The sequence below is a fragment of the Lactuca virosa genome, chromosome 3 (genome assembly GCF_052849685.1).
Source record: "Lactuca virosa cultivar CGN04683 chromosome 3, Lactuca_virosa_CGN04683_v6, whole genome shotgun sequence".
Lineage (NCBI taxonomy): Eukaryota > Viridiplantae > Streptophyta > Magnoliopsida > Asterales > Asteraceae > Lactuca > Lactuca virosa.
Window position 1 is genome coordinate 105708026 of NC_136428.1, and position 27869 is coordinate 105735894.

A 27869-nucleotide genomic window follows, 5' to 3' on the forward strand; every position below is an offset into this window, starting at 1 on the left:
TCAGAATGACCTACCACATGAACAAGGAAGAGGTCACCCTAAGTAAACTTCAAGGGCTCCTGAGGACATCTGAGAGCAACCTCAAGGATAAATCTATTGCATCATCCTCTACTGTAGCTGCTCCTGTGTTGGCAATTGGCCAAGGAAAGGGAAAGAAGAGGAAGGCTCCTCCTAAGAGCCACCATAAGGGTAAGACCCAAGATGGTTCCTCTTCTAGTGGGACCAAAGCAGGTTCTGTTAAGCCCTCTTCTGACCCCAAGGAAGCAGAGTGCTTCTATTGCCACCAGAAGGGCCACTGGAAATGAAGCTGCCTAAAATATCTGTAGGACATTAAGGATGGGAAGATAAAGCCCACCTTTGCAGGTATGTATTTAATTAAATCTAATAACTCATCACTTGCTACTTCATGGGTCCTTGATACTGGATGTGGTTACCACATTTGTTCTGATTTGCAGGGGCTAAGAAAAAGTAGGGAAGTGGAGCATGGAAGGATAAACTTGATCATGGGAAACAAGAAGTCTTCACCAGTAACCAAAATCGGAGTTTATTCCTTAGTGTTGAGTAATGGGTTAGGGCTAGATTTAAATAATTGTTGCTATTCGCCAGATATGGCAAGGAACATCATTTCTTTTCATGGGTTGTTTAGACAAGGTTTCAGATATTCGTTTGATAATAGTAATGGTTCTATTAATGCTTATTTGAATGGTGTCTTTTATTTCAATGAATTACCTTGTAATGGGATTTATGAATCTGTGTTAATTATAGATAATTTAGGAAATGATGTTTTTGAATATTGATTCGTCCACAAGTTTGGACAAAGCATGCTTGTGGCATTGTCGCCTTGGCCATGTTAACAAGAAACGCATAGCCCAACTCCAAAAGGATGGAGTCTTGGAGTCATTCGACCTTAGGGACGATGACGCGTGTGACTCTTGTTTACTTGGGAAGATGACCAAGTCACCCTTTACTGGCACATGTGAAAGGGGTGAGGGTATATTGGATCTCATACATACTGATGTATGTGGACCCTTTAGATCCACCACAAGGGATGCTTGTCGCTTCTACATGACTTTTACAGACGATTATAGCAGATATGGATATATCTACTTAATCAGGCAAAAGTCAGAAACCTTTGAAAATTTCAAAGAGTTCAAGAATGAAGTGGAGAATTAGCTGGGCAGGAAAATCAAGATGCTTCGATCTGATCGAGGGGGAGAGAACCTAAGTCTTGAGTTCCACGACTATCTAAAATAATGTGGAATAGTTTCGCAATTGACGCCTCCTAGAACGCCACATATGAATGGTGTGGCTGAGAGATGTAATCGAACCTTGTTGGACATGGTTCGCTCTATGATGAGTCGTGCTTCGTTACCAATCTCATTCTGGGGGTATGCCTTAGAGACTGCCGCCCATATCCTTAACTTAGTTCCCACCAAGAAGGTTGCCAAAACACCTCACGAGATGTGGACAGGGAAAGCTCCCTCGTTCGCACATATCAAGCTTTGGGGTTGTGAAGCTTTCGTAAGACGAGAGACTCACGACAAGCTAAAACCTCGTAGTAAGAGGTGTTATTTCATCGGCTATCCACAGAAGTCTTTTGGCTATCTCTTCTATAGACCAAGTGACAATGTTGTCTTTGTTGCTAGGAGAGGAGTTTTCAGAGAAAGAGAACTCATAAGTCAAGGAGACAGTGGGAGTCAGATTGACCTTGAACAGCTTCAAGAGTCAGGAGATGAAGGAACCTCTGATACTGGCGTTCAACCCGAGGAGGAAACTCCTGTTGAACTAATTGACCAGTCCTTACCTCTTAGACGTTCGAGTAGAGTTATTGTTCCACCCCAGTTTTATGGTTTCCATATTACTAATGACGTGGATACGTTTATTAGTGATAGTACACTAGTAAATCTGGACGAACCTAATAGCTACAAGGAAGCCATGGCAGGCCCAGAGTCTGCTAAATAGAAAGAGGCGATGGACAGCGAGATTCAGTCCATGTATGACAACCAAGTTTGGAATTTGGTTGATAATGTACCAGGTCGTAAGACAGTCGGGTGCAAGTGGATCTTCAAGAAGAAGACAGACATGGATGGGAAAGTGCACACTTATAAAGCGCGATTGGTCGCGAAGGGCTTTACTCAAACTCCTGGAGTTGACTATGATGAGACCTTCTCACCAGTTGCTAAAATAAAGTCTATTAGGGTAATGCTCGCAATAGCTGCATTTCATGATTATAAAATTTGGCAGATGGACGTAAAAACCGCTTTCCTAAATGGGAAGTTGGCTGAGGATGTTTACATGAATCAGCCAGAGGGTTTTGTCGATGCGAGGCATCCCACTAGGGTGTACAAGCTTGAGAAATCCATTTATGGATTGAAGCAAGCGTCTCTTAGATGGAATCTTTGTTTTGACGAGAAGGTCAAAGAGTTTGGTTTTCTACGAAACGAAGATGAGTCATGTGTATATGTTAAGGACAGTGGGAGTATAGTGAGCTTCCTCGTATTGTATGTCGATGACATACTGCTCATAGGAAACGACATCCCAACCTTGCAAGAGGTCAAGTCCTGGCTTGGGAAGTGTTTCGCTATGAAGGACCTACGTGAGGCTTCGTATGTTCTGGGAATAAGGATAGTGAGAGACAGAAGTAAGAGACTGATAGGACTCAGTCAGGATACATACTTGGATAAGGTACTAAAGCGTTTTAGTATGGAAAATTCGAAGAAAGGGGAGTTGCCAATTCAATGCAATACCAAACTGAGTAAGACTCAGAGCCCGAGTACGGAGGCAGAGATAGCTGATATGAGCCGAGTACCTTACGCTTTCGCAGTTGGCTCGATTATGTACGCTATGACCTGTACTCGCGCTGATGTGGCCTTCGCTTTGAGCATGGTCAGCAGATATCAAGGGAACCCTGGTAGAGCGCATTGGATTGTTGTCAAGAATATTCTAAAGTACCTACAAAGGACAAAGGAATGGTTTCTGGTCCTCGGTGGGAGTGATGACTTAAGGATGCGAGGGTACAGTGACGCTAGCTTCCAGGCGGATCGGGATAATTACCGATCACAGTCGGGCTGGGTCTTTACCCTGAACGGAGGAGCAGTGACTTGGAAAAGTTCCAAGCAAGAGACCGTAGCTGATTCAACGTGCGAATCAGAGTACATTGCGGCAAGCGAGGCGTCAAAGGAGGCTATATGGTTGAAGAACTTTATTGGAGACCTTGGAGTTGTGCCATCCATAAAGGAGCCCATGGAAATTTTCTGTGATAATGAAGGAGCGGTTGCCTTGACCAAGGAACCAAGAGATCATGGCAGATCTCGACATATCGATAGGAAATACCATTTTATTAGACATCGGGTAGAAGAGGGACTCCTCGTTGTGAAGAGGGTATCGTCAGAAGATAACCCAGCAGATCCCCTTACGAAGGGACTGAGTAGGGTCAAGCATTTGAAGCACGCTAGGAGCGTTGGGCTAAAGGACGATATTAGTTTAGATTAGATAGGTATGAAACTTGTAATAGATAATTTTGTATTCAACATTTGATGATTAAATAAAGGTGTATTATTTATAAGCAAGTTACTATCTTGTGTTGATTATTTATCTATTGTTTTAATTTTGCATGTTTTGACTTCCTGAATAATAAGATTATTCAAATGGTCCACAATCGCTCATATGTTGGAAGTAGATATGAAAGAAGATTGTCATAAATTAGTTTGTAGATTGTCTAAAAGGTTTTATACATAGCAAAGGTTTGCTACAAAGTTTATGAGTGCTTATGAAATATGTTTTGAGCATTGGAATAAACCCGCACTTGCTAGTATCACTTCATGAAAGTTATCACAAGTGATCGCAAGATGATAATATCATATAATCTTTAAGCTTAGAGATATGGTTATTGTTTGCTAGTTGATTATGCATTGATGATGCGAAAACGCATCAGTAACTTGATGTTCTAAAACGCATTATTGTGTGTAACTTAGCTAGTAAATGATAAAAGCATATAAGTCGAAGTTTTTCTGTACCTTTTATTCTAAGAGAATAAAAGCGATATCTTGGCCACTCGATGATTTAGTTTGACTTATGTGCCGGGCCCGGTCGGAATGAAGTTGATGTGTTCAACTAAATTCTATGTCGAATAAATCAGAGATCGAGAAAAAAAATGTTGGACAACAAGTATTGTCAGCATGATATATGGAACAGAGGATTATACGATCCCTTATCTGAAGGACAGGATTTTGATCAGAGTTGACAGAAGCGTATAAGAGCTACGATTGCTAACCAGATTCTGAATTCATATGTGAGATATAGTTACTAGACTTATCCAAGTGGGAGACTGTTGGATTAGTGTCGAAGCCCGTAACTATATTTGGTATGTACTTGACCCGGTTATGCATGGTCCTTTTGGGTTGCCTTCACCAAAGCAACTTGACAAGGTAATTTGAGGAAAGAGAGAGGATATTATGGTTTATTAATATATTATAAGAATAATATATTAAAGGAGAAATCATATTTATTTAATTAGTATTAGTCATAAATTAATTAGGAATTAATTTGGTGACTAAAAGAGATTAATTAAATAAAGGGGTACAAACTGTCAAATGTGTGATAGTTGAGTTTTGGGTTGGGAAACCTAATGGACAAAGGGGGAACGAAATTATGATGTGGGATCATCATATTTTAGTCCAGGGGCCTTATTCCAGACGGTTCCTTGGGCTACTTGGTGGCTAAGGTATCCATTAGGGTTTAGACTGAAACCCTAGCAGCCTGCACTATAAATAAGTCCCCAAGGCTCCAATTTTCGGCGACTTGCTTCCAAGAAAAACCTTAGGGCCGAAAATTAGCATCCTCCCTCCTCTCTCAAAGTTGCCTTCTTGCTTGAGGTGTTTGTGATCCATTAGAGGAGTTACAATTGTGACTCTAAGCTCAAGAAAAGAATAAAAGAAGATCTAAGCCAATCTTTGAAGAGGTAAACATCTAGATCTGATGTATTAAGTTAATTTTCGAATTATGTATGCTAGATTAGGGTTTGCAAGTCTTGGATTCAATGCATGTACAATAGAGAAACCTAGATCCAAGCATTAGGGTTTGTATGAGCACATAGGATTGTTCTTATGCATAAAACCCATCAGTAATATCATAGCTTACGTCTAGGCATAGTATCTATAACATGTTTAACTATAACATGTATCCCGCCCTAAAAATATGAAACTCACCATGGGTGTTTGAAACCATTAGTGTAGGGTAGGATCAAAGCTCGAGGGTCCGGGGAACCGCCTAGGAAGCAACAACTTTGAGGTAGAGAATGAGAGAGAGACTAGAAAGATGTGCAGAGATGGAATGGCACTACCCTCTATTTATAGTCGAGTTTTGGAGGTGCGCGTCAGATAATATTTGTGCACGGTGAGCATGGACATCGTGGCTCCACAGGAAGTTACCATGTGTCACTCCCCCACTTGGCCATGCCACTCGCAATCTACTCGAATCTGGTGCTAGGTGCGCGACGGCATAAACGCGCCCCTCACATGCACGAAAATATTTTTCAAAAATCATAAGTTTTTCGTGCGAGCTCAAATCTAAGCCCTCTTTATATCTCCGTAATGCTCTCAAGTAGTACTACAACTTTCCTTTAGGTTGAGTTTGCTAGTTTTGAATTTTATTTTTAGACCAAACGGGGGAAAGATTAAATGATTTTACAAAAATTATATCTCTCTCCTGCGGATCCTGTTTTCGCATTCTTTATTTTAAAGTTTTTATCTCATGGAGTACTACCACTCTCATTTTGATGGACTAGAAAAAACTTAACCGATCTCTTGATGCCATTTTGATGTAATTAACTTTAGCGACACAATTGATTTTTACATCTAACAAAATTCATAACTCCTCCAATCGATTCGGATTTTTATGAATTTTATATCCTTGAGATCATGTCGACGAGTACCGGTACTGGTACCAGCGGTACCAATTCCCGAATTTCATGTATTTGGAGTACCAAGTACTGTCCCATATTTTTAAATTCGGTACAGTTCGGCACTGGTTCCGGTATGGGATCAGGATTTGGGACAAACTGTTCATCCCTAATGAGGATCCCTTTGCATGTTCTCGTCTGATTGTTTCTTAGGGATTTAGATATTGCTATATGTGAATGAATATAATGACTAAGAGATATTTTTACTCCTATATAAAGTTAACAACATAGCATATGCTATAATTTGGAGTAGAGTTGTGCAACACTTCTAATTTTATACATGATGATGATGATGACAGTGTTAATAACACTCTTTGATAGGATCAGGAAGGCTGAATATTAGGCAACAAAGAATAAGAACCAAGATAAGGAGCCAATCAAAGGGTAGATTTCCAATCATATTAGAGACAACCGAAAATTATTAACTCGACGTAACACCTAGATTTCAGGTATTCGTTTTAACCATTGAGTTATGTTTAATTTGCAAGTTTAGTCCTTAGTGGCAATTTAGTAAATCCGAAGTTATTTGGAGTACGCGGGGCGTACTCCGGAGCGCCTTAGAACATTGAGCATACACAGGTACACTGGGCGTATACCGCCAGGGTGAAAACCCTAAGTTTTAGGGTTTGGACCCTATTTAACCTCACTTATGGCCTCAAACACCTTTTTACCTTCCGCATCCCTCCTCATATCGTAAACCCCAAGAGTGTTTGTGTGTTGTCAAGCTTTTTGAGCCATTTTGGTGCCTTTTTGAAGCTCTTAGAGTAGAAGGAAGAATATTGAAGTGGTGGTGTTTCACTCAAGGCTGTGGATCCAACACTTTGTCTCCCTTGTGCACCTTGTAGAGGTAAAAGGTTTCAAACTTAATGAAATAATCTCTTGGATCTAGTTTTGCTCAAGTTGTTTCCTTTTTGGTCCCAAACTTAGCCTTTATGAGTAGGAGGTACTCCAAGGCATTTGAGTTGTCCTTTCAGAGGTTTTTGGGGGCGTTAAGTTATAAAGTTGGAGTCTTGGTCACTAGTTTTCCCCCATGCAAGTGCTAGATGGTCTTAATGGGTTCAGAGGCTAGGGTTTTTGGTTTTTAAGGACTTAATATACATGTTAGACCATAAAGTTGGAAACTTTATTGCTTAGAACATCTTATGTGACCTATATCTGAAGTTTGGGCGTAGGTGCTTAAGGGATTAAGCACTTAGCTAAGAGTTTGGCAAGCAGCCTCGTACATAGGGCGTACCGAAGGGTACGCTGAGCATACAAGGTCAGCGCCCCGTTCCTCGGTCAACTGCAACGTACGCCTCGCGTACATGAGTAGTACGCCCCGTATACTGACTGAGTCAACCCGGTTGGCTCAGGTGACTTTGACCAGGATTTGACTAGGGTTTGACCTAGGGGCATTTTTGGCATTTGGATGGTAGTCTGAGTTTTGGTGACTATTGTTTGTAAAGGTGATTGGTAGTCAAGATTTTAGAGCAGTGTGTCAGTTCAGTTTTTGTCTGTCTGTGAGGTGAGTCTTCTTACCACCTTAAGTGGGCCGATGGCACCAAGGCCAACCCACTCTATTGTATGAGTAGAACTGTATGTTATCGTATGATTCTGTTTGTTATGCTTGTATGATTTATGAATTAAGCTGTATGGGCTCGGAGTCATTATGGACTCGGGGTTGATATGGAGCCGAAGGTTAATTCGGACCCGACACAACTATAAGCTATATTTTAATTTGATACGGACCTGACACAGCCACGTGCTGTTATTTGATATGCATGTTGTATGTGGTAATATGGGAAATTCACTAAGCTTTATGCTTACAGTTTATGTTTAAAGTTTTAGGTACTTCCCGTTCAAAAGGGAAGGGTCCGACGTGATGGAACGACATCCTCCCACATGACTTCTACACTTGATGTATTTGTACTCTGATGTTTTAGAATATTGTAATGAATAATGGCTTTTGATACAATCAATGAATTAAAACTAATGGTTTTATTATGAAAAGTTTTGGTACTGTTTTTGGCTCTTTACACTTGATACAACCACATTTGAATTCCAATCACCATCGGGACCAGATAAACCCTTTAGAATAAAGCTCCAAAGTCATAATTTTCATTTCATTCATGTAGTACTACGATATAAAAAGATATGAAGGAATGTTAGTGTTGTCTGAGAATGAAGAGAAATGTGGATAGCTGTGTAGAGAAATATCTAAACATGTCAAAGGTTTGGCATCATAACCTACTTGGTAGACCACAGTTGATATGGACATTTATTTGAAGTAAGGACTTATAGGCAGAAGTATAATCATAAAGGTTGCCTAGAAACCTTAAGTAATACGACGCACTACTATTAAAGTACGTAAATTGATTAGTAATGCTCGCTTCATGACAATGTGAAAGAGGTTCTTTCAGGAAGGATAGCAATCAGTTATGTTAGGGAAGGTGGTATTCAGACACAAGGTGCCAATTTATAGTTATTCCCGTAAAAAATGCCAGGTTAATGTGTGAATTTTGGAAGAATTTCCATGACGATCGGAGCACTAAATGTTGGTTCAAGTAGTATATTATTTTTAGATAAACGGAAATGTAGTAGAATGTTTTAGATGGCATGTTGCGAACATGTGTCTTGGACCTTGATGAAGTTAGGTCGAGGTATGATAATAGATCGGCATCAACATGCAATTTTTCAAGATGTAGTACAGAAGAAATGAAAGATCTCTATATGTTGGGAAGAGTAAGTCAGTTAGTGTTTGACAAAGGAAAGTAAGAACTAATTTGAGTAATCAGGATTAAAAAAATTAAATTTAAAGATCAAGATAACCCGAGTGAGACTCTTGAGGGTGTGAAACAGTTAAGTGTATCAAAAATCTCAAATTAGTAATAGATCATGAGCTTAATCTTATAAATTGAGCAGGAGGCAGATGACGACGGTTACGAGTTTAAGTTCACCATAAATAATGGTAGGATTTACCATGAATAAAAGAGTTAAGATTCAATAAAAGAATTTTGAGTAAACGTCTTAGTATATGGAGCCATAAAGAGATGTGCCTTGATTTCTAGTTTGTGCCTAAGATATTTAAAGCACCAGTAATTCTGGGGACAAAATTCTATTAAGTTGGGGAGAGTTGTAACACCATATTTCTCGTTAGTAATTCAGGAAACAATTTTCTAAATTAACAAGAATAATCATATAATTACGGATAAATATTTTAAAGAATTATATCGACGAATAATAATAATAATAATAATAATAATAATAATAATAATACAAATAATAATAATAATAATAATAATAATAATAATAATAATAATAATAATAAAGAGTTGTATAGTTAATGGATTTGTCATCATTTCTAGGTAAGGGGTTGAATGTGTCAAGTTTAAAACCATCTTTTGTTAACAAAATTGTTTTGAGGGTAGATAATGTCATTATGGGAAGTTGTGGGCTGAAAATGAAATTTTCACATCTTCCTAACGAAATCAACATGATTCTTTTTTTAGATTTCTCATTAGCTCCGACTCTATATGATTAGTTCGTATACCTACTTAGCAAACCCTAGTCGAACCCTAAGCATCACAAATCAACCCTAATCCTCCGTTTGTTCGTCTTGACGGTTAGAGAGGGAACTGTTCGAGTTTCATGTGGTGTTGTCGAGTTTTAGGAGCCACTATCGAGGGAGGATGAGGAGGAAAACCATGGGTCAAACCTTACTCCAGGTTAAGGTATCAATGCTCTGTTTTTTTTCTTTTTCTGTTTTCCCCGCCATGCGCCACCCTACCGCCACCACCGGCATCCTCTTGCCACCGACATGTTTTTTGCCACCACCCACCTAATCGGTTTTGTAGGTTATCAATAAGATGTAAAGCGGAAAATCTTTAATTGATACCAACATACTATGAATATCAAGAACCCTAAGGAAACCCTAATAATTTCGAAAATCATACAAGAGTTGGGGTTTACATACCTTTAGATTTATTATAGAAATTAAATCTTTGATCCTTTCCTTTGTGCACTTAGAAAGCAAGCATCAAAAGTATGATGCCTCTAATGACTCACACCCAAAACCCTAGAATGAAGATGAGAGAAATGAGGGAGGAAGAAATTTCGTTGCTATGCTTCTTGGGAAGGTCATGAACAAAAACTACAAGCCAAGGGGTCCCAATTATAGCTTAGGTAACTTGAAGATGAAACAAGATTTGAATAAATTAAATAACAGATTTAATCCCAATTCAAATCCTTTCATTATCTACATCCATGAGGCTTCAGAAACCCTAGAAGAGCCTCCAAAACCATCCACCTTTGGATGGTTATAGAATTGCTTTCTTTTGTTTAACTATTGAACAATTACAATACACCCTTCCACCTTTAATTAATTCTAGTTAATCCCGAATTAATTCCAGATTAATTCCGATTAATAGTTAATTAATTCTAATTGATTTCTTATTAATTTATTAACCATATAAATTAACAAATCAATTATTTAACTATTGATCTCATGTTAATTTGTTAATCGTATAACAAATTTAACAGATCAATTATCTATTTCCAATTAATATATTAATCACATAATATATTAACAAATTATTTCTATCCCCCCCCCTCTCTCCCTCTACTAATATCATTTCTAGCAATTTATGGTTATGAGGGCAACCCAAAATGGACTTTACTTCTATTTTTCAAGTTTATACCAATTTAGTTATGAGCTTAGACACTTTAAGCCAACACCACCACCATTAGGTGGTTGTAGTTATGTGTATGTGTGTGTGGGTGTTTTCATATGAGTCGAGTTCAAATCCTTGCTCCTCAAGTCGTTTATTTAGTGTGTGTAACATTTTGCTTTTGTTTTGTTACCACCACCGTAAACCACCAAAAGGTCACCACTGCAGCCTCCTACAACTGGTGTGTGACATTTACTACCACCACGGGCCACCATGGGTGGGTGGTTGTGAGTTTGTTGTTCATGGATGCCTTGGAACTAAGTTCATGAAGATAAATTGTGAAAAATGTCCTTTCTTGTTACTTACCTTTAGTGGCAGTGTACTTTATATTTCGGGTGGTTTGACCACCATAGCACCATCATTAGACCACTAGCAGGTGGTGGAGTTCTGAAGGGATCGAACTTTCAGCAAAGTGCCCATGTTAAGTGTTCAATGGATTAAGTTTCAAACTTAACCCATATAATGAAGTCATGGTTTTATGTAAAATGTCCTAGTTTTATATCTTCAAAAAGTCATGCTTTAAGATATTTAGGTTAATATGAATTGCACATAACAATAGCCTATTAAGTAACCATTAATTATGTTAAAAATGTTAAAGCTAAAGTCTAACCATTAAGTCCTTAATAGAACACCAAAAGTGACTTACAAGCTAAAATGACATATTTTTCCAATTCTGCCCTTCAAATTCTAAAATTCATAAAAGGCAATCCAAATATCTAAAAATCATGAGACTTTGTTTTATGATAATTCTAGTGTGTCTAGTTTCTACAAAAATTGAATCACTTTTCCTAATTCCAAATCCTTGAAGGGTAAAATGGTTAATCTTCTCAGAGTGGTATGTATTGTCACACATTTCATGTTTCGTTTCTAAAAATCATAATAAATTCATTATGACTCCAAATACCAAAATTCCAAATCCTATAGTTAGATATGGATGTCTAGTTTCCACAACATCAAGGTCTTGATGAAATTCCTAGTGAATTGGTACAGTTTATTCCAAGAGTGTTGAGTGGTCCTAATAGTGACAACTTAGAGTTGCTAACTTGTAAAATATAAAATCAACCAAAAAATCATTAGAAAGAGATCCTTATATTTATGAAAAGGTAAATGATGGAACTTTACCCAAATAATTTTATCAGAATTCAGTTTGGGGTTTAAAGGTAATAAAATAGATCCCGAACAGAACACAACAATCAAAGAGAAAATAAGGAAATATGTACATAAGTTTTATAAGAGTAATACAACAAAGCACAAGCTGAATAATGTTATAATTGTTGTGTAGGTATTCGGAAGGGAAATGATCCATCTTGCTCCCACTAGTTAAGTTTCAATTTCAAGGAGGTGAGTTACACTAATTCTTCAATTATGTAGGAATTACTTGTTTTATGTTACTGTTCATGGATACCCTAATCCGGTAGAGTGAACACGGAAAGGCAGAATGTGGTTTGTCCTCTAGTGAGGCAAGCTGCACTCTTGTCTCTTATTTCCCTATTAGGGAGTAAGTGGTAGTTCCTAGAAGGGGGAACTAGGTTATGGTTAGTACCAACAATATGTGTTAGGAATGTTTATGTCTTATGTTTTATGTGAATATTATGATATGTGTAAGTAAGTGATCTCTATAATGGTAGAGTAATGTGTATGCTCACTAAGCGTTATTCTTAGTCGTTGTCATTTAACATTTTTCAGGATCATCAGGTTTTAATAAAGGAACGAGACTGGTGTGACTGTAGGCGACATTCTCATGAAGATTTAGGAACTCGCTATTTTATGTTTTAAACCTGGGATGTTTTTCTGCTTCCTCAATGTTTTAGAAATATTATTTATAAAAGTGGTTGAATGTTTTTGAAAACTTTAATTACATGTTAAAAGGGTAACGACTGGTTTTACTAGTTTTGCTTATTTTTACAAAAATGGGTCGGTACACCATACACCTTCCACACCTATCCATACTAGATCCAAGAATTGCTCCAAGGTTTCCAAGTCACTACATTTTGTTATTTGGTAGGAAATTTTACACACACAGTGTTTCCAGGACATAATTATTTCTTTCCTAGACTTCACTAGGTTCTTGTGTCTCTATCGACGTCCAATCTTACAAATATATGCCCTATCAAGCATATATTAAACTTCCTAGACTATCCTTTTAGGATTCCTTCCACTCCTTTCCACTATTGGTTGAGGAAGAACTTCCACTAATATTAACTAATTATCATATGAATACAATTACATGCCTCCAAAATCAAATAGTCAGTTGACTGAAAGATCTGACACTACGACAGTTAGACTCAGATGCAATCTGCAAAATAGCACCAAATCAGTTAATCTAAACTATTTAATTTTGGGAGCATGAAACCTAACGTATTTGTCAAATAACTAATTCAATATAAATATAGGTTCTAAGAAGCGAATAACAAACAAATCCCTAGGCTACAAGGCATATTAAGTATCAGGCAATTCTAACTGGCGATTCCCGAAAAGATCCATATCCTACATACTAGCATGCATTTCTAATATTTCATATATTAGTAAAAAAATCATTATGGATATTTTGTAAATCACTTTCCTTTCTGAGCTTTGGCTGATTATACGTATCACATTCTTTCCTTTTTTGTATTATTCTTTCTATGAGAAGATTTATTAATTACTTAGATCATTAGTTTGAGTTTGGAATGCCACGAGTGTTCATCTAGCTTGCTCAATCAGGGCTCTGATATAAACTTGTAATTCCCATTTTTCAACCCAAAATTTTCATTTTTATTTATTAAAATATATCAGAGTGTGATTACATTATAAGGAAACATGTAGCGAATGTGTGTGTGTGTACATGCGAACCTTTCCTTTTCACATGAGTACATGAAAAAACATTTATAAACAACTGGGTAAGCGCTAGGCTTAGTGAGTTCCCCTGAATACCATATTCTGCAATACATATACATGCATACATATAATGGCCCACGATCTGCCAATAAAGTGTGTATCATGGATTAGGTTCCCGACCTCTTTAAGCATTCCACCATTATCTCCTAACCAAATTTATGCGGGTCTATTGGTTCCCAACCTCATTAACTGTTCCACCATCACCCTCTATCCAAGTCCAATATCACAACAATTATGTATATAGAGACTGCACTTTATATTCTTCTAATACTGGCACATTTACAGTTTCTAATCTACTAACTCCCTATCCTATCATACATGGATATATATTGTACCACATTGCATAGTGAGATAACTCACCTAGGCAATTACTCTGACAACTGGTAGATATCCCTCTGGCATAATGGGTAACACATCTAAAAGATATTAAACTGGAATACTATAGCTTATCAGTTCCTATGAAAATCTAATGAAAACTAGATCTTTCACAAATCCCAATGAATAATGAGAATTCTATCAAATAAGGATAAGCCAGATAGCACAGTTGGCAGACAAGATCATTTCAACATATAAATTTTCTGAAATCCAACAACCAAGCCAACATGACCCTTCTAGACACCTCTCCCATAAGTAGGTTAATTGGTATTTTGACTTGGAATCACTGATAAATGTTATTTATATTTTCATAATAACTACTATGGCTATAAATATAAGTTACATTGAATTCAATACAAGTGTAGTTTAACATACAAAGATTCTTCTGTTAGAAGTCCGAAAATTGAACGGGCAGAGCATCTAGTCGAAAGCTACTACTAGTCGGGCCTCAGGGACCTTAGGGCTTCGTCGGAATACTGAAAACTAAGGGAAAACGAGGTTAAGGTAGAGAAAACTCAAGAGAGAAAGGTTGTAGGGGTAAGGAGATCGAATGAGAGACTGAATGGTATTTATAGGGTGAAAATTTTATTTGCACGCCACATACTTGGTTGGACTGGGTGACGTGGCTTTTCTTGAGTGGTGACACATGGCAGCTTTTGGGTGGTGTGTTAATGCACGTCGCACCCTCTGTCGTTGCACGCTTGTGCATGCGGAAAATTCTTATTTCTTTAAAATTTCATATCTTTTCCGTACGAGCTCCGTTTTCGATGGGTTTTATATCCACACATAACTATCGACGAGATCTACAACTTTCATTTAGACTCCATCGTCTAATTCTCACTTTATTTTTAAAGCTATATTTTTAACTAGCTTAGGCTGTTAAAGCCCATATAAAAATCGTAAATCTCTCATGTGGACGAGATCTTCAAATCTCGTTTAGATTGTTTTTCCCAACAATCGACTGATCTGTATTTTGGCATCTCTGTCGTACACTGATGTGCTGAAACTTCTAAAAATCATAACTTCCTCATACGAAGTCAGATTTCGGTGTTCTTTATATGGGCGCTCTGGCTTTTACAACTACTGCAACTTTTCTCAATACTATTTATCCTAAATAGTCTCCTATAAAAAATGTTCATTTACGCGACTGGTCTTTTACACTATAATGTGAAAATGGGGTGTTACATAAATAATTCAAATGGTTCAGACTTATTTTTAATCAAATAAAAATATTTATATCTGTTGGAATAAAATGATGGAAAGATTCTATATTATAAGATGCATTAATGATTTGGAATGATAATGATTGAAAAGAGATTAATCTTCATTCACTTAGCATTAGAAAAATTTGTATACAAGATCAGAACTATTCTTTCTATGCTAGGCTGAAGTCTCTAGAAGAAGACAATAACAGTATTCTATTTATAGACACAAAAGATAACGATTCTGAAAATAGACATGTCCATTTTAGAATCGGAACAAGACTAAATTCCGAAAAAAACCATTTTGACGCAACACAAATGATGACTTAACAATCTCCCCCTTTGTGTCAAATTGGAATGAAGTAGTGTTTATTGCTTCTGGTCTTCAAAAATCTTCGAAATTATCTTCATAATGGATGCTCTAACAGATAGATACCATCGGATCATGCCAGAAACACACTTGACATCAGCAACAAAGTTGGACTTGTTTATTTCGTCCCTAGCCAGGATTAAGTTCATAACACTTGTAGGGCATAAGTGATTGTCCCTCGGAAAGAACATACAGTTCTTAATCTCTTCACCTTCCTTCTTCTTGTAAACAATGCTCTAGTATTCTTTGTCAATCAATCCCCCCTTATATTTTCTATGTTTTAGGCTTGATCAAAAGGCTTCAATATATGTTTCCTTTTCAGAACTGAAGCAATTTCTACATCCATCCTTGCCAGCTCCAGGATATAACATTTGATCATCCTCTTCAAGTGTTCATAGATTGGTTCGTACTTCTTTAAATCCTTTACAACAATGTGGAATAATGAAATCCAATCACAGGGGTTTATAAATGGTAGATCAGCCAATGTGAACTCATGAACAATATGATTATGACCTTGAAATCCTTTGAATTGAATGTTCAGAAAGTCTTCTGTTTCAATAGGTAGACCAACCTTCAGACCCACGAATCTTTTCAGACTCCATGAATTGTACTGAGGTTTCACATATTTCAAGTAGAATGAGAAGAGCTTCTTTAGTTTTCTTCATGAATCCCATCTGTTACGGATTGTTTAAGTTTACCTCCGGTTCCTCCCTTGTTACGAAGAAGCCTCACTTCTCATAACACTCTTGATCTCATTAAGCGTCTCAAACACAGGCTTAAGCTTCTCATTGAGAATCTGACCAACATTGTCAGTGAACGGAGCATCTCTTGACTCGAAGATACACAAAAATCGTTGGTTGATTTCAAATTTGCTCCCTTGAACCAAAATCTTTTCTTCTTCAAGCTTCACAATATTTATTGATGCGTTCCGCAATTGTTCTTACAGAACCTTTGTGTTCTGAGTTTGTTTAGCCAATGCATCCATAATTCTATTCTCAGCATCCAAATCATTCTATAATCGGAGAATTCTTTCGGAGATGGATGTATGAAGATCAACATTGTCACGTTGAATTCTGAATCGGAGGCTAAAGAGAGCTTCTTTTTCGGCTTGTAAAGAAATCCGAACACCTTCAATTACCTTGTTCACATCAGCCACATTCTTATCGAAAGAAGTCCTGAAGTCAGTCATGAACTCTTGGACTTCCTTTATAAATTTTTTGACCTTCTCCGTAGCTTCCGTAATTTTTTGTTTTGAAGCTTGAGCAATTTGGGTTGTTTCTTCAAGAACCTTAGCATTTGTTGGCGTTAGCAGTTCCACCATTGCCATATGAGTCGTCAACAAATTTTCCCATTTTGTGGAAGAAAAAGCATTTGTATGCTCAAGAATGGAGTCAAGCTTTTATTCAGTTGCTTGTATTGACCTCTAGTGCTTGGGGCGTCCTCACCGTCACTATCGATGTTGACAGTAAAAGGGTTGGAAGAGAAAGTAGTCAATGGGTTCTTGATCATCCCCAAACAATATATCAGCATCCTCATTCAGAGGTGGAACAAAAGAAGAAGATGGTTCCGATGACACACTAATATTGGCATTTAGCCCCACATCAGATGTGTTACCAAGGATGACTGAAGTCCTAATCGCCTCCAAAACGGACTTGATAATAGGAACTTTTGGTGGAGTTGTGACAGTTGAGGTTGAAGAATTGCTTGAGTAAGTGAAAATTGGAGTTGATAATGGGATTGAGGTTTGAGGTTGAGATGTTTCAGCAGAACTCATCGTTGGTAGTGGAGGAGCGGATGATATCGGAATAGATGTAGTAAGAAGTGAGGTAGTCATGGTTAATGTTGGTGGATTGAATGGAGGTGTAGGAGGAGGAGTGGTGAGATTCAGAAACGGTTCCTACATTATAGTATCAAAAATGTCAGATTTTAGAATGAAAGATGATGGAGGAGAAGATACCTTGACAAACGTTTCGAAAGCAGGTGGTTCAGAAGTATGAATTGTATCATCTTCATCGTTTCGAAAAACATTATATGCATGAACTTTTGTCTCAGTTCTTTCTTCTGAGGAATATTCTATCACCTGAGATTGATACCTTGGCTTCTGAACTGGTTTCTTGAATTTCATAGAAATTTTTTCTCTTGCGGAAGGAGCAGCCTTTGGTTTTTGGTTTACCACAACGTTTAGGTAAATCACTTCCACCAATAATCTTATTCAATTCAGCAGCGATCGTACGAACACCAGATGAGGCCAATTTTCGATAAGCCCTAAGAATAGCATTGTTCATAGGAACTTTTTCCAACATAACTTCTGGAAGGGATCCAACGAATTCAAAATTTCGAGGATCTAACATAACAAAAGTGGTGGTCTTGAGCTTCGGAATGTCAGCAATTAGAGAATCTGTCATTTGGGGAACCTTGTAGTGAAGAAGAGCTCGTTTGACAACTATGGACCAAAATCGAGCACATGAGATTTCTGTATGAAGAGTGGTGGAGCTGGTACTTTCGACAAATTGAGCCAATATAAATTACCCAAAATCCATGTTTATACTAGTGTATAACCCATATATCAACGTGTAAAAAACTTTGCTCGCGCTCTCAGAACCCGAAACCCTCTCTAATAGACTCTTGAACAAAAGGGTAAATAAGTCGTTCCAGATAGGAGGCAAGAAGGACTTTCGAAACTTTGATAGTAAGGAAGTGTCACCTGTATAACCCATCTGATAGAACATCTCTATCATGCTTGTTTCCGGAATGGGCTCAGGATCAACACTTACTTCAGACGAAACAAGCCCTAGAAGTTTGCAGAAATTGGCTTTCGTGATTGAAGTTTTGTGGCTGGAAACTTCAAAGTTAATGATTTCCTCGGTCTTGTTGTAGATAGCCGTTGAATAAGATTTGGACAAATTAACAAGAGGAACATCTTCATGCATTGTCATCGCCTTCACCAATGACAAAAATATCAGACACTCGATTAAAGGCTTAATCAGAGCGTTAAAGCGAGATGCGTCAAGATAGACTATGAGATTTTGGTTGGGTTTGATGTTTAACATTATCACTGATGCTGATTGATCCGCAAAAGAAACATTCTCAGAGGTAGCCACTGTCACTATGAAGAAGAAGATGAATAGTAGAGAACTTTTTGCGTGAAAAGTTTTAAAAAATGTTTGCAGTAACAGATAATGAACCGGTTGAGATGATTTTATATCAAAGATGATGAGCGGAGAGAGAAACCGTCATTTCACGATCCCGTGGTGTCGAAAAATGAGCCAATAAGATTCTACTAGCTCATTATTCCACTGTCAGTGGCCGCTATAACAGTCATGCTGATGGCAGAGAAATTCAAAAGACGCGCCATGATTTGAATTTTCCATTACCAAGACAAGGTCTTTTCGGATGCACCATTTTCGGAATCATTGATCTACCCTCTAGCATTGCATAAGCTAGAATAGTATCCACTCGAATTACGACCAAGATTCATTCTTCAGAAATTAAATAACCAATCGGAACAGAAACCAGAATTTGTAAAATCACAAGGATTTTAGTGCAATAGTGTGCCAAAGAAAAAGAATTAATCAAATTCAAAGTGTAGGATTTGTGATATCAAACATGTTTGATATGAAAAGCAGTTGGATCCCGGGCAACGATCTCTTCCTTCTGAGTTAAGAGAGTCTCTGAAGTGCTTGTGTGGTTTCCCGTTGAATTACGATCATAAGTTTGTTGAGAAACTATGAAAGGCTTCTTTTATAAGGCTTTATGGGTGGTTTTCATCTTCAACCAGATTTCGAAACTTAACATATGTACGAAGATCTGAAAGAAGTAATTGTTTGACCAGTGTATCCATAAAAACAAGTAAGCTTTGGATATTCTTTGAAGTAACTTGGTGTTTCGGAAAAAAATGTTCATTCGGAAATCTTAGTTTTAAAAAAAAAATTAAAAACATGGATCTTATGGGAAGATATGATTTGGGACAAGAACATTTCATGAAGACCACTTAAAGGAAAAAAATAAGATTTTGAACAGTCAAAGGTACAAACCAAAAAGGTTTTATCCGTCAATTCAGTGGTTAAAATAACTAGAACAATAAATTGTTCACCATCAATTCAGTGGTTAAAATAAGTAGAACAATAAATTGTTCACCATCTATTCAGAAAAGGGAATCGTATTTTGGGTTTCACACGAAATCAATGTAATAACGATTTCAAGATCATAATCACAGATGTTGTGTAACCTAGTCAGTGGTAAAACTTGAGAGTCTGAAGGGTTCCGATTATGATCATGAAATAGATGGAGAATAATAGATTGGGAGTTGAATGGTTAGGAGTTTCACGAAAATAATGTTAGAAATGATTTTGCGATCATTAACAAGAATGTTTGTAGCACTATATCGAAACTGTTTTTGTTCCGATAGTCAGGCGACTACATGGAAGTCGTGATAAGATATTGTGGAAAGAAGTTATGATGTCAACCATCAATTCCTTGAAAATAAAATACTTTTGATGTTTTTGATTTTTAAGAATACTGAAATAAAGAAAATACTTTTGAGATTTTTGAATTTTTGAAAAGGAAATACAGAAACGAATAGAATAAAGAAAAATATTTTTGGATTTTTGATTTCCGAAATAAATGACAATAGACTTACAAAGATAATAGATACCGAAATTTGAATAAACAGTTACTTCAGACCTACTCTGAAGATCGGAACAAGTAGGAAGTGAACAGTGGAATCCAACAGCTTTCGAGGATCGGAACCATTCAGAATTGTACAGTAACATAGATGATTACGGTGTTGATTTCGGAACAGAGTCAGCTTCAATCATTCCCAATCCTTGTAGTATCCGATTAAATGATACTTCTAGTAAGGCTTTTGTGAAGACATCTGCTAACTGATCTGAGGATCGAACAAAGTGAACTTCCACATTCCCATCTTCAACATGGTCCTTGATAAAGTGGTATCAAAGTGTAATATGTTTTGTTTTGGACTGTTGCACTGGATTGTGACAGATTCGAATGGCACTTTCATAATCACAATACAAAGGAATTCGTTTCATATTGATTTTGTAGTCTCTTAGTTGATTCTGAATCCAAACCACTTGTGATGTGCATGATGCCGCTGCAATATATTTTGCTTCAGCTGTGGATAAGGACACACAAGTTTGCTTCTTAGACTGCCAACTGAAAAGCTTTCCATCCATAAATTGACATCCTCCTGATGTGTTTTTTCGATCAAGGCCACAACCATCTAAGTCAGCATCAGAATAGGCTTGCACAAAGAATCCTGAATTTGATGGATACCATAAACCTATTGAAGCTGTTCGTTTCAGATATCGGAATATGTTCTTTATAGCCATCATGTGAGGTTCTCGAGGATTCGCTTGAAACCTAGCATAGTAACAAACAGCAAACATTATGTCTGGACGACTAGATGTTGGATACAATAAAGATCTGATCATCTGATGAAACAATGTAATATTCGCAGCTGGTTTGTCAAGTGAAGGAGTGAGTTTTGTTCTGAACGCCATTGGAACTTTGACTTTTGAATCACCCATCATTCCGAACTTGGCCAGTAATGTCTTTGTAAAAGTGTTTTGATTGATGAATATTCCCTCCAAACTCTGTCTTGTATTTAAACCAAAGTAAAGTTAATTGGACCCATATAACTCATTTCAAATTTGGTCTCCATTAATTTTCGAAATTCAGCAGTTAAGTTGGGATTAGTGGATCCGAAAATATTATCATTAACATAAATTTGAACTATCATTAAATGGTCACCATCCTTCTTCCGAAAGAAGGTAGGATCAACAGAACCTTGTTTGAATTTAGACTGTTTTAGGAAATGAATTAGAGTTTCATACCATGCCCGTGGAGCTGGTTTAAGACCATATACAACTTTTTCCAGAATATAACAGTGATTTGGAAATTTGTCATTCACAAAACCTGGTGGTTGTTCAACGTAGACTGTTTCTTCAAGTTCTCCGTTCAGAAATGCACACTTCACATCCATTTGAAATAGTTCAAAGTTTTTGTGAGCAACATAAGCTAGAAATATGGGAACTGATTCAAGTCTAGCCATAGGAGAAAACGTCTCTACAGAATCGATACCTTCTTCTTGACAATATTCTTTGACGACTAGGCGTGCTTTATTTCGAATAACATTCCCTTCTTTGTCCATCTTGTTTTTGAATACCCATTTCAGACCAAGCACATATGCATTTTCTGGAGTAGGAATCAATCTCCAAACTTTGTTCCGATCAAATTCATTAAGTTCTTCTTACATTACATGAACCCAACCTGCATGATCAAGATCAATTTTAATGGTTTTAGGTTCTATTTTTGAAATAAAGGAATTAAACATGCAAAATTCCAATTTAGAAAATAAAGCAGTTTACTTTCTTTTTGTTGAGCACGTGTGAGAACCCCTGAAAAGTATCTCCGATAACTTGAGATTGTGGATGCTCTTTAGTACATTTTGTCAGTGGTGGGAAATTTTTGATTGTAAACCAGATCAATCTCAACAACGATTTCTTGAAATTTCGATTGAGCATCTGATTGATTATTTTCATTATTCCCCCCTGTAATTTTCACTTGAACCATTATTATGATTTGAACTCTCCCCCCTGGATTGGAGCGTCATGAGGTTCCTGTTGGATAAGGTGTCTAAGTCCATAACTTATTTGGTATATACTTGACCCGACCCGACATGGTCCATTTGGGTTGCACTTCACCCGAACTTGTTATGGATAATTTTATGAGAGTTGTATACTTACGATTTATTAATATATTATAAGTTATAATATATTAATATAAAGTCATGTTACTTAATTAGTTTTAATCTTGAATTAATTATGAATTAATTTAGTGATTAAAAGGTAGACTAATTAAATCATGGGCTATTATATTTATATGGTGTGGGCTAACACTCATTTGGAATGGGCTAAGCTTATATGGAAGTCCATGGATGATCCATGGAGCTTTTACCCATGGATCCTTGGAAGAGGAAAAGACATAGGTTATTAGGGTTTCACCCTAACCATGTACACTATATAAACAAGCTTATGTTGCATGAAAAAGACACTAAGTGTGGGTGTAAGTGTGGTGGCCAAAATCAAGAGTTAGAATACTCTCTCATATATTTTCCAAGTTTGGGTGATTTGTGATTTCCATTTGAGGCATTCACATTATTGGTGCTTGGCTCTCAAACTCCAAGGAATCAACAATCAACAAAAGGTATGTAATTCATCTAGTTCCTTTATGGTTAAAAGTACCCCATGCCATGCTAGATAGGTTATAAACCTTGGAAAATAATATTTTGCATGTATCTTAGACAAACATAGATCCAAGATTTAATAGGGTTGCATGTACACTTAGGAAGTGTTAGAATGCTCAAAACCCTACAGTGGTATCAGAGCCTAGACTTGTTTGTTTGATACTTGATGCAAAATAGTGATAAAAAGTCGAATTTTTTGCTGTCTGCCTGATGAACTCGCCGAGTCCATGGGGGGACTCGCCGAGTTCATGTGTAAACTCATCCTACTCGGCGAGTAGGTTCGTGCACTCGGCGAGTAGGAGCCTCAGAATGCAGATTTTCGACTTTTGCTGCTGGAAATGGACTAGAAACATTACCCTAAACTGTTTTGGTGTTTTAAAACTTGTTTTAGTTGGTGTAATGGTTGTTCTAATCCATTTACAATAGCTTATATCAAAATTTCATGCTTTGTATGTGTTCATATAATTCTTGAAACTTTGATGATCATGTTCATGTTCTTATGAATTTAGAAGATGATAGGAATTATTTGCTGAATTGTTTAGGATTAATTCTTGATCATTTATGTGTTTTAATGGAGTCCATAATTTGTCCTCAAGTTATGGATATCTAAAGGTCACTTCTTTTAAACACACACTTAAAACACATAAGTTACATGGAAATGAAGAGTCTTCATTTTTATGAACCTTTAATTCATAAGTTATGAAATGAAAAGTTTTGAATAGTTTCAAAACTTGTCCTCAAGTTTTGGAATTTGTAAAGTTACACACACTTTAATATACTTTAATTCCAAACCCTTAGAGTTTTAAAAGTTAAAATTCAACCCTTATACTATTTATAACATTAATGGTTAATTATTATATATATGTATAAGAGTAAGTCGTCTTACCGCTAGTACGCCTCATTCACGAAGCCAGTCTATAAGGTGGGTATAAGGTTGTTGCCTATAAAATGGCAACTTAATGGGTGTCCACTCTCACCCACCGCTTGCTTGACTGGTGGAGGGTCGTTAGCCGAACGGGTAGGACAAGGACTTATAAATTCTCATTAAAAGTATGATGAATATTATAAAGTAACTAAACCTTTTATAAATTCCCAATCTTAGTTACTTTAGGAAAATGTGAATATGGTGCTAACCCATGAAATTCACACTTTGTACCTTACCAAGTCGTTGGTGGAGCGTGTGTGGTTAACCGGCACACTAACTTGGACTAGTAAGGATCACGAAGGGTGACTTAATGTTTATCATAGATCGGTGGAGCGTGTGTGGTTAACCGGCACATTGATTAGGTGATAATATTAAGGGTACCAAGTGAATTTGCATGGTTATTCACACCTTGTTTTGTGATCCTCGACATCCCAGTCACAAAACTTGAAGGGCACAATCGAGATTGAAACATGCCATTGAAAAGTTCAATGAATCTCAAAGGAATCTAGGAATTTCAAAACCAATTAAACCTAATAATTCATTTCGTTTTCATGGTGGAAATTGGTGAATCGTCATTCACCTACCTTCAAATATATTATAGCTTAGATTACGGCATCCCTCTTCTAAGTTATAATATATTGTGTTGGATCCTAGCCTTAATATTACATTTGGGTGTATTATTAAGGATTCGATATATCTAATCTAAACTTGTTTTCTTCTTTTCAGATGTCTTCCGACAACAAAGCTTCGGGCTCTAACCCTACTAGCTCTTTTTCCCTCATGAACCTTTGTGGGAGGGTCATCTTTGATGGTTCCAACTTTATGGATTGGATCCGGAACATCAGGATGGTTACTCGTTACGAGGACAAGGAATATGTCCTCGATAAGGAGCTAAAGGAGCTTGATGAGTCCACTGCTACTCTTGAGGAGGTCGCTGAGTATCAGGCACATGAAAGAGATGCCACCAAGGTGACATGCATCATGATGGCCACTATGACAGCTGAACTCCAAAAGTCCTATGAGGACTATTACCCTTTTGAGATGCATCAGGATCTGATGGAAAGGTACCATCAGAGTGCTCGTCAAGAGCGGTATGAAATAATCTCCTCCATGATCACTACCCGTATGAAGGATAGCGAACCAATCACGAGCCACATGCAGAAAATGCAAAGGTATGTGGACCGTCTAATGAAACTGAATGTGAACTTCCCTGAGGAGTTGGCAATTTATATCATTTTGCACTCCTTGCCATCGTGTTATGATCAATTTCGTATGACATACCACATGAACAAGGAGGAAGTCACACTCAGTAAGCTTCAAGGACTTCTAAAGACTGCCGAAAGTGGTCTTAAGAGTAAGTCGGTTGCTACTCCTACTCCTACTACTACCCCTGTTTTGGCTATCGGGCAAGGCAAAGGGAAAAAGAGGAAGCACCCTTCGAAGGGTACCAAGGGAAAGTCCCTTGAAGGCTCCTCATCTGGAACCAAAGGTGGTTCTATCACTCCTTCTGCCATCCCTAAGGATGCTGAATGCTTCTACTGTCAAAATAAGGGGCACCGGAAGCGAAACTGCCCAAAGTACTTGCAAGATGTCAAGGATGGGAAAGTGAAACCATCCCATGCAGGTATTTACACTATATTGTCTAATAACTCACCATATTCTAATTCTTGGGTTCTTGATACAGGTTGTGGTATTCACATCTGTTGTGACTTGCAGGGCCTAAGAAGAGGTGAGGATGTGGAGCACGGAAAGATAAACTTAATCATGGGGAACAAGAAGGTTGCACCTGTTACCAAGATTGGAGTTTATACTTTGTTGCTAGATAGTGGGTTAAAGTTAGATTTGAATAAATGTGTGTACTCGTCTGAAATGGCGAGGAATATTATTTCCTTTCATGCTTTGTACAAACAAGGTTTTACCTTTTCTTTTGATAATGAAGTTGGTAGTATTAATGCTTTCTTAAATAATATTCTTTATTTTAAAGCATTACCTTGTAATGGTGTGTATGAAGCTGTATCGGTTGTAGATAATTTAGGGAATAATGTATTGTGTATTGATTCTTCTACTAGCTTGGATAAAGCATCTTTGTGGCATTGTCGTCATGGACATGTAAGCAAGAAACGCATAGGCCAGCTCCAAAAGGATGGAGTCTTGGAGTCGTTCGACCTCAAGTCGGATGATAGTTTTGAGTCTTGTCTACTTGGGAAAATGACAAAATCACCCTTCACTGGTACTTGTGCAAGGGGTGAGGGTTTGTTGGACCTTATACATACTGATGTATGTGGACCATTCAAAACCGCCACAAGGGACGCTAATCGCTATTATGTGACTTTTATTGATGATTTTAGTAGATATGGTTATGCCTACTTAATCAAACATAAGTCAGAAACTTTTGAAAGGTTTAAAGAGTTTAAACAGGAAGTAGAAAATCAATTGGGCAGGAACATTAAGATGCTTCGATCCGATCGAGGTGGTGAGTATCTTAGTACTGAGTTCCTCGACTATCTTAAGGAGTGTGGGATTGTCTCACAATTGACACCTCCCAGGACACCACAACTGAATGGTGTAGCTGAGAGGCGCAATCGAACTTTGTTGGACATGGTTCGCCCTATGATGAGTCGAGCTTCGCTACCAATCTCTTTTTGGGGGTATGCCTTAGAGACTGCCGCCCACATCCTTAATCTAGTCCCTACAAAGAAGGTTGCCAAAACACCTCATGAAATGTGGACTGGGAAAGTTCCCAATCTAGACCATATCAAGATTTGGGGTTGCGAGGCTTTCGTGAGGCGCGAAACTCATGACAAGCTCGAACCTCGAAGTGAAAGGTGTATTTTCATCGGCTACCCACAAAAATCCTTTGGTTACCTCTTCTACAGACCCAGTGAGAATGTGGTCTTTGTGGCTAGGAGAGGAGTCTTTCGAGAGAGAGAATTTATAAGCCAAGGAGACAGTGGGAGGCAAATTGACCTTGAAGAAATTCAAGACTCAATTGGTGAAGGAACCTCAAACACTAGCAATCAACTTGAGGAGGAAATTCCTGTTGATCCAGCTGACGAGTCTGTACTTCCGAGGCGTTCCACAAGGGTTAGGAACACACCTGAGTTTTATTATGGATTTCATATTACTACGGAAGGTGATACATTTATCAGTGACAGTACACTGGTAAATCTGGATGAACCTAACAGTGTTAAGGAAGCCATGGCAGGCCCAGAGTCTGCTAAATGGAAGGAGGCTATGGACAGCGAGATACAGTCCATGTATGACAATCAAGTTTGGAACTTGGTTGACAATGTACCAGGCCGTAAGACAGTCGGGTGCAAATGGATCTTCAAGAAGAAGACCGACATGGATGGGAAGGTGCACACTTATAAGGCTCGACTGGTTGCGAAGGGGTTTACTCAGACTCAGGGTATTGATTATGATGAAACCTTTTCACCAGTAGCAAAGATTAAGTCTATTAGGGTTATGCTAGCCATTGCTGCATTTCATGATTATGAAATATGGCAAATGGATGTCAAAACCGCTTTCCTTAACGGAAAGTTGGCTGAGGATGTTTACATGAATCAGCCAGAAGGTTTTGTCAGTGCAGAGTACCCTGATAGAGTGTGCAAGCTTGAGAAATCCATTTATGGATTGAAACAAGCATCTCGAAGTTGGAATCTTTGTTTCGATGAGAAGGTCAAAGAGTTTGGTTTCTCAAGAATTGAAGATGAGTCCTGCGTGTATGTCAGAGCTAGTGGGAGTATAGTTAGTTTTTTGGTACTGTATGTGGATGACATACTACTCATAGGAAATGACATCCCAACCTTGCAGGAGGTTAAGTCCTGGCTTGGGAAGTGCTTTGCTATGAAGGACCTTGGAGAAGCTACCTATATCCTAGGGATAAGGATATTAAGATAAAGGAGTAAAAGACTAATTGGACTTAGTCAGAGTATCTACCTGGATAAGGTGTTGAAAAGGTTCAACATGCAGAATTCCAAGAAAGGAGAATTACCGATCCAAAGCAATGCCAAACTGAGCAAGGCTCAGAGCCCGAGTACAGAAGATGAGATAGCTGAGATGAGTCGATTACCTTATGCTTCCGCTGTTGGTTCGATCATGTATGCTATGACTTGTACCCGTCCTGATGTGGCCTTCGCTTTGAGCATGGTCAGCAGATATCAGGGGAACCCTGGCAAGGCTCATTGGACT

At 37.7% G+C, this 27869-nt stretch overlaps 1 protein-coding gene across 1 annotated transcript; it reads right to left on the reverse strand.

The window, feature by feature from the left end:
- Positions 1 to 20441: 20441 nt before the first annotated feature.
- On the reverse strand, positions 20442 to 21035 carry LOC145163905 (secreted RxLR effector protein 161-like). Its single transcript, XM_079082649.1, has one exon. The coding sequence runs from the start codon at positions 21033 to 21035 to the stop codon at positions 20442 to 20444; it is 594 nt and encodes a 197-aa protein (XP_078938775.1).
- Between the last annotated feature and the right edge of the window lie 6834 nt (positions 21036 to 27869).

Coding starts and splice junctions, on each gene's coding strand:
- LOC145163905 (XM_079082649.1), bottom strand. CDS start 21,035: ATGGGTGATTCAAAAGTCAAAGTTCCAATGGCGTTCAGAACAAAACTC.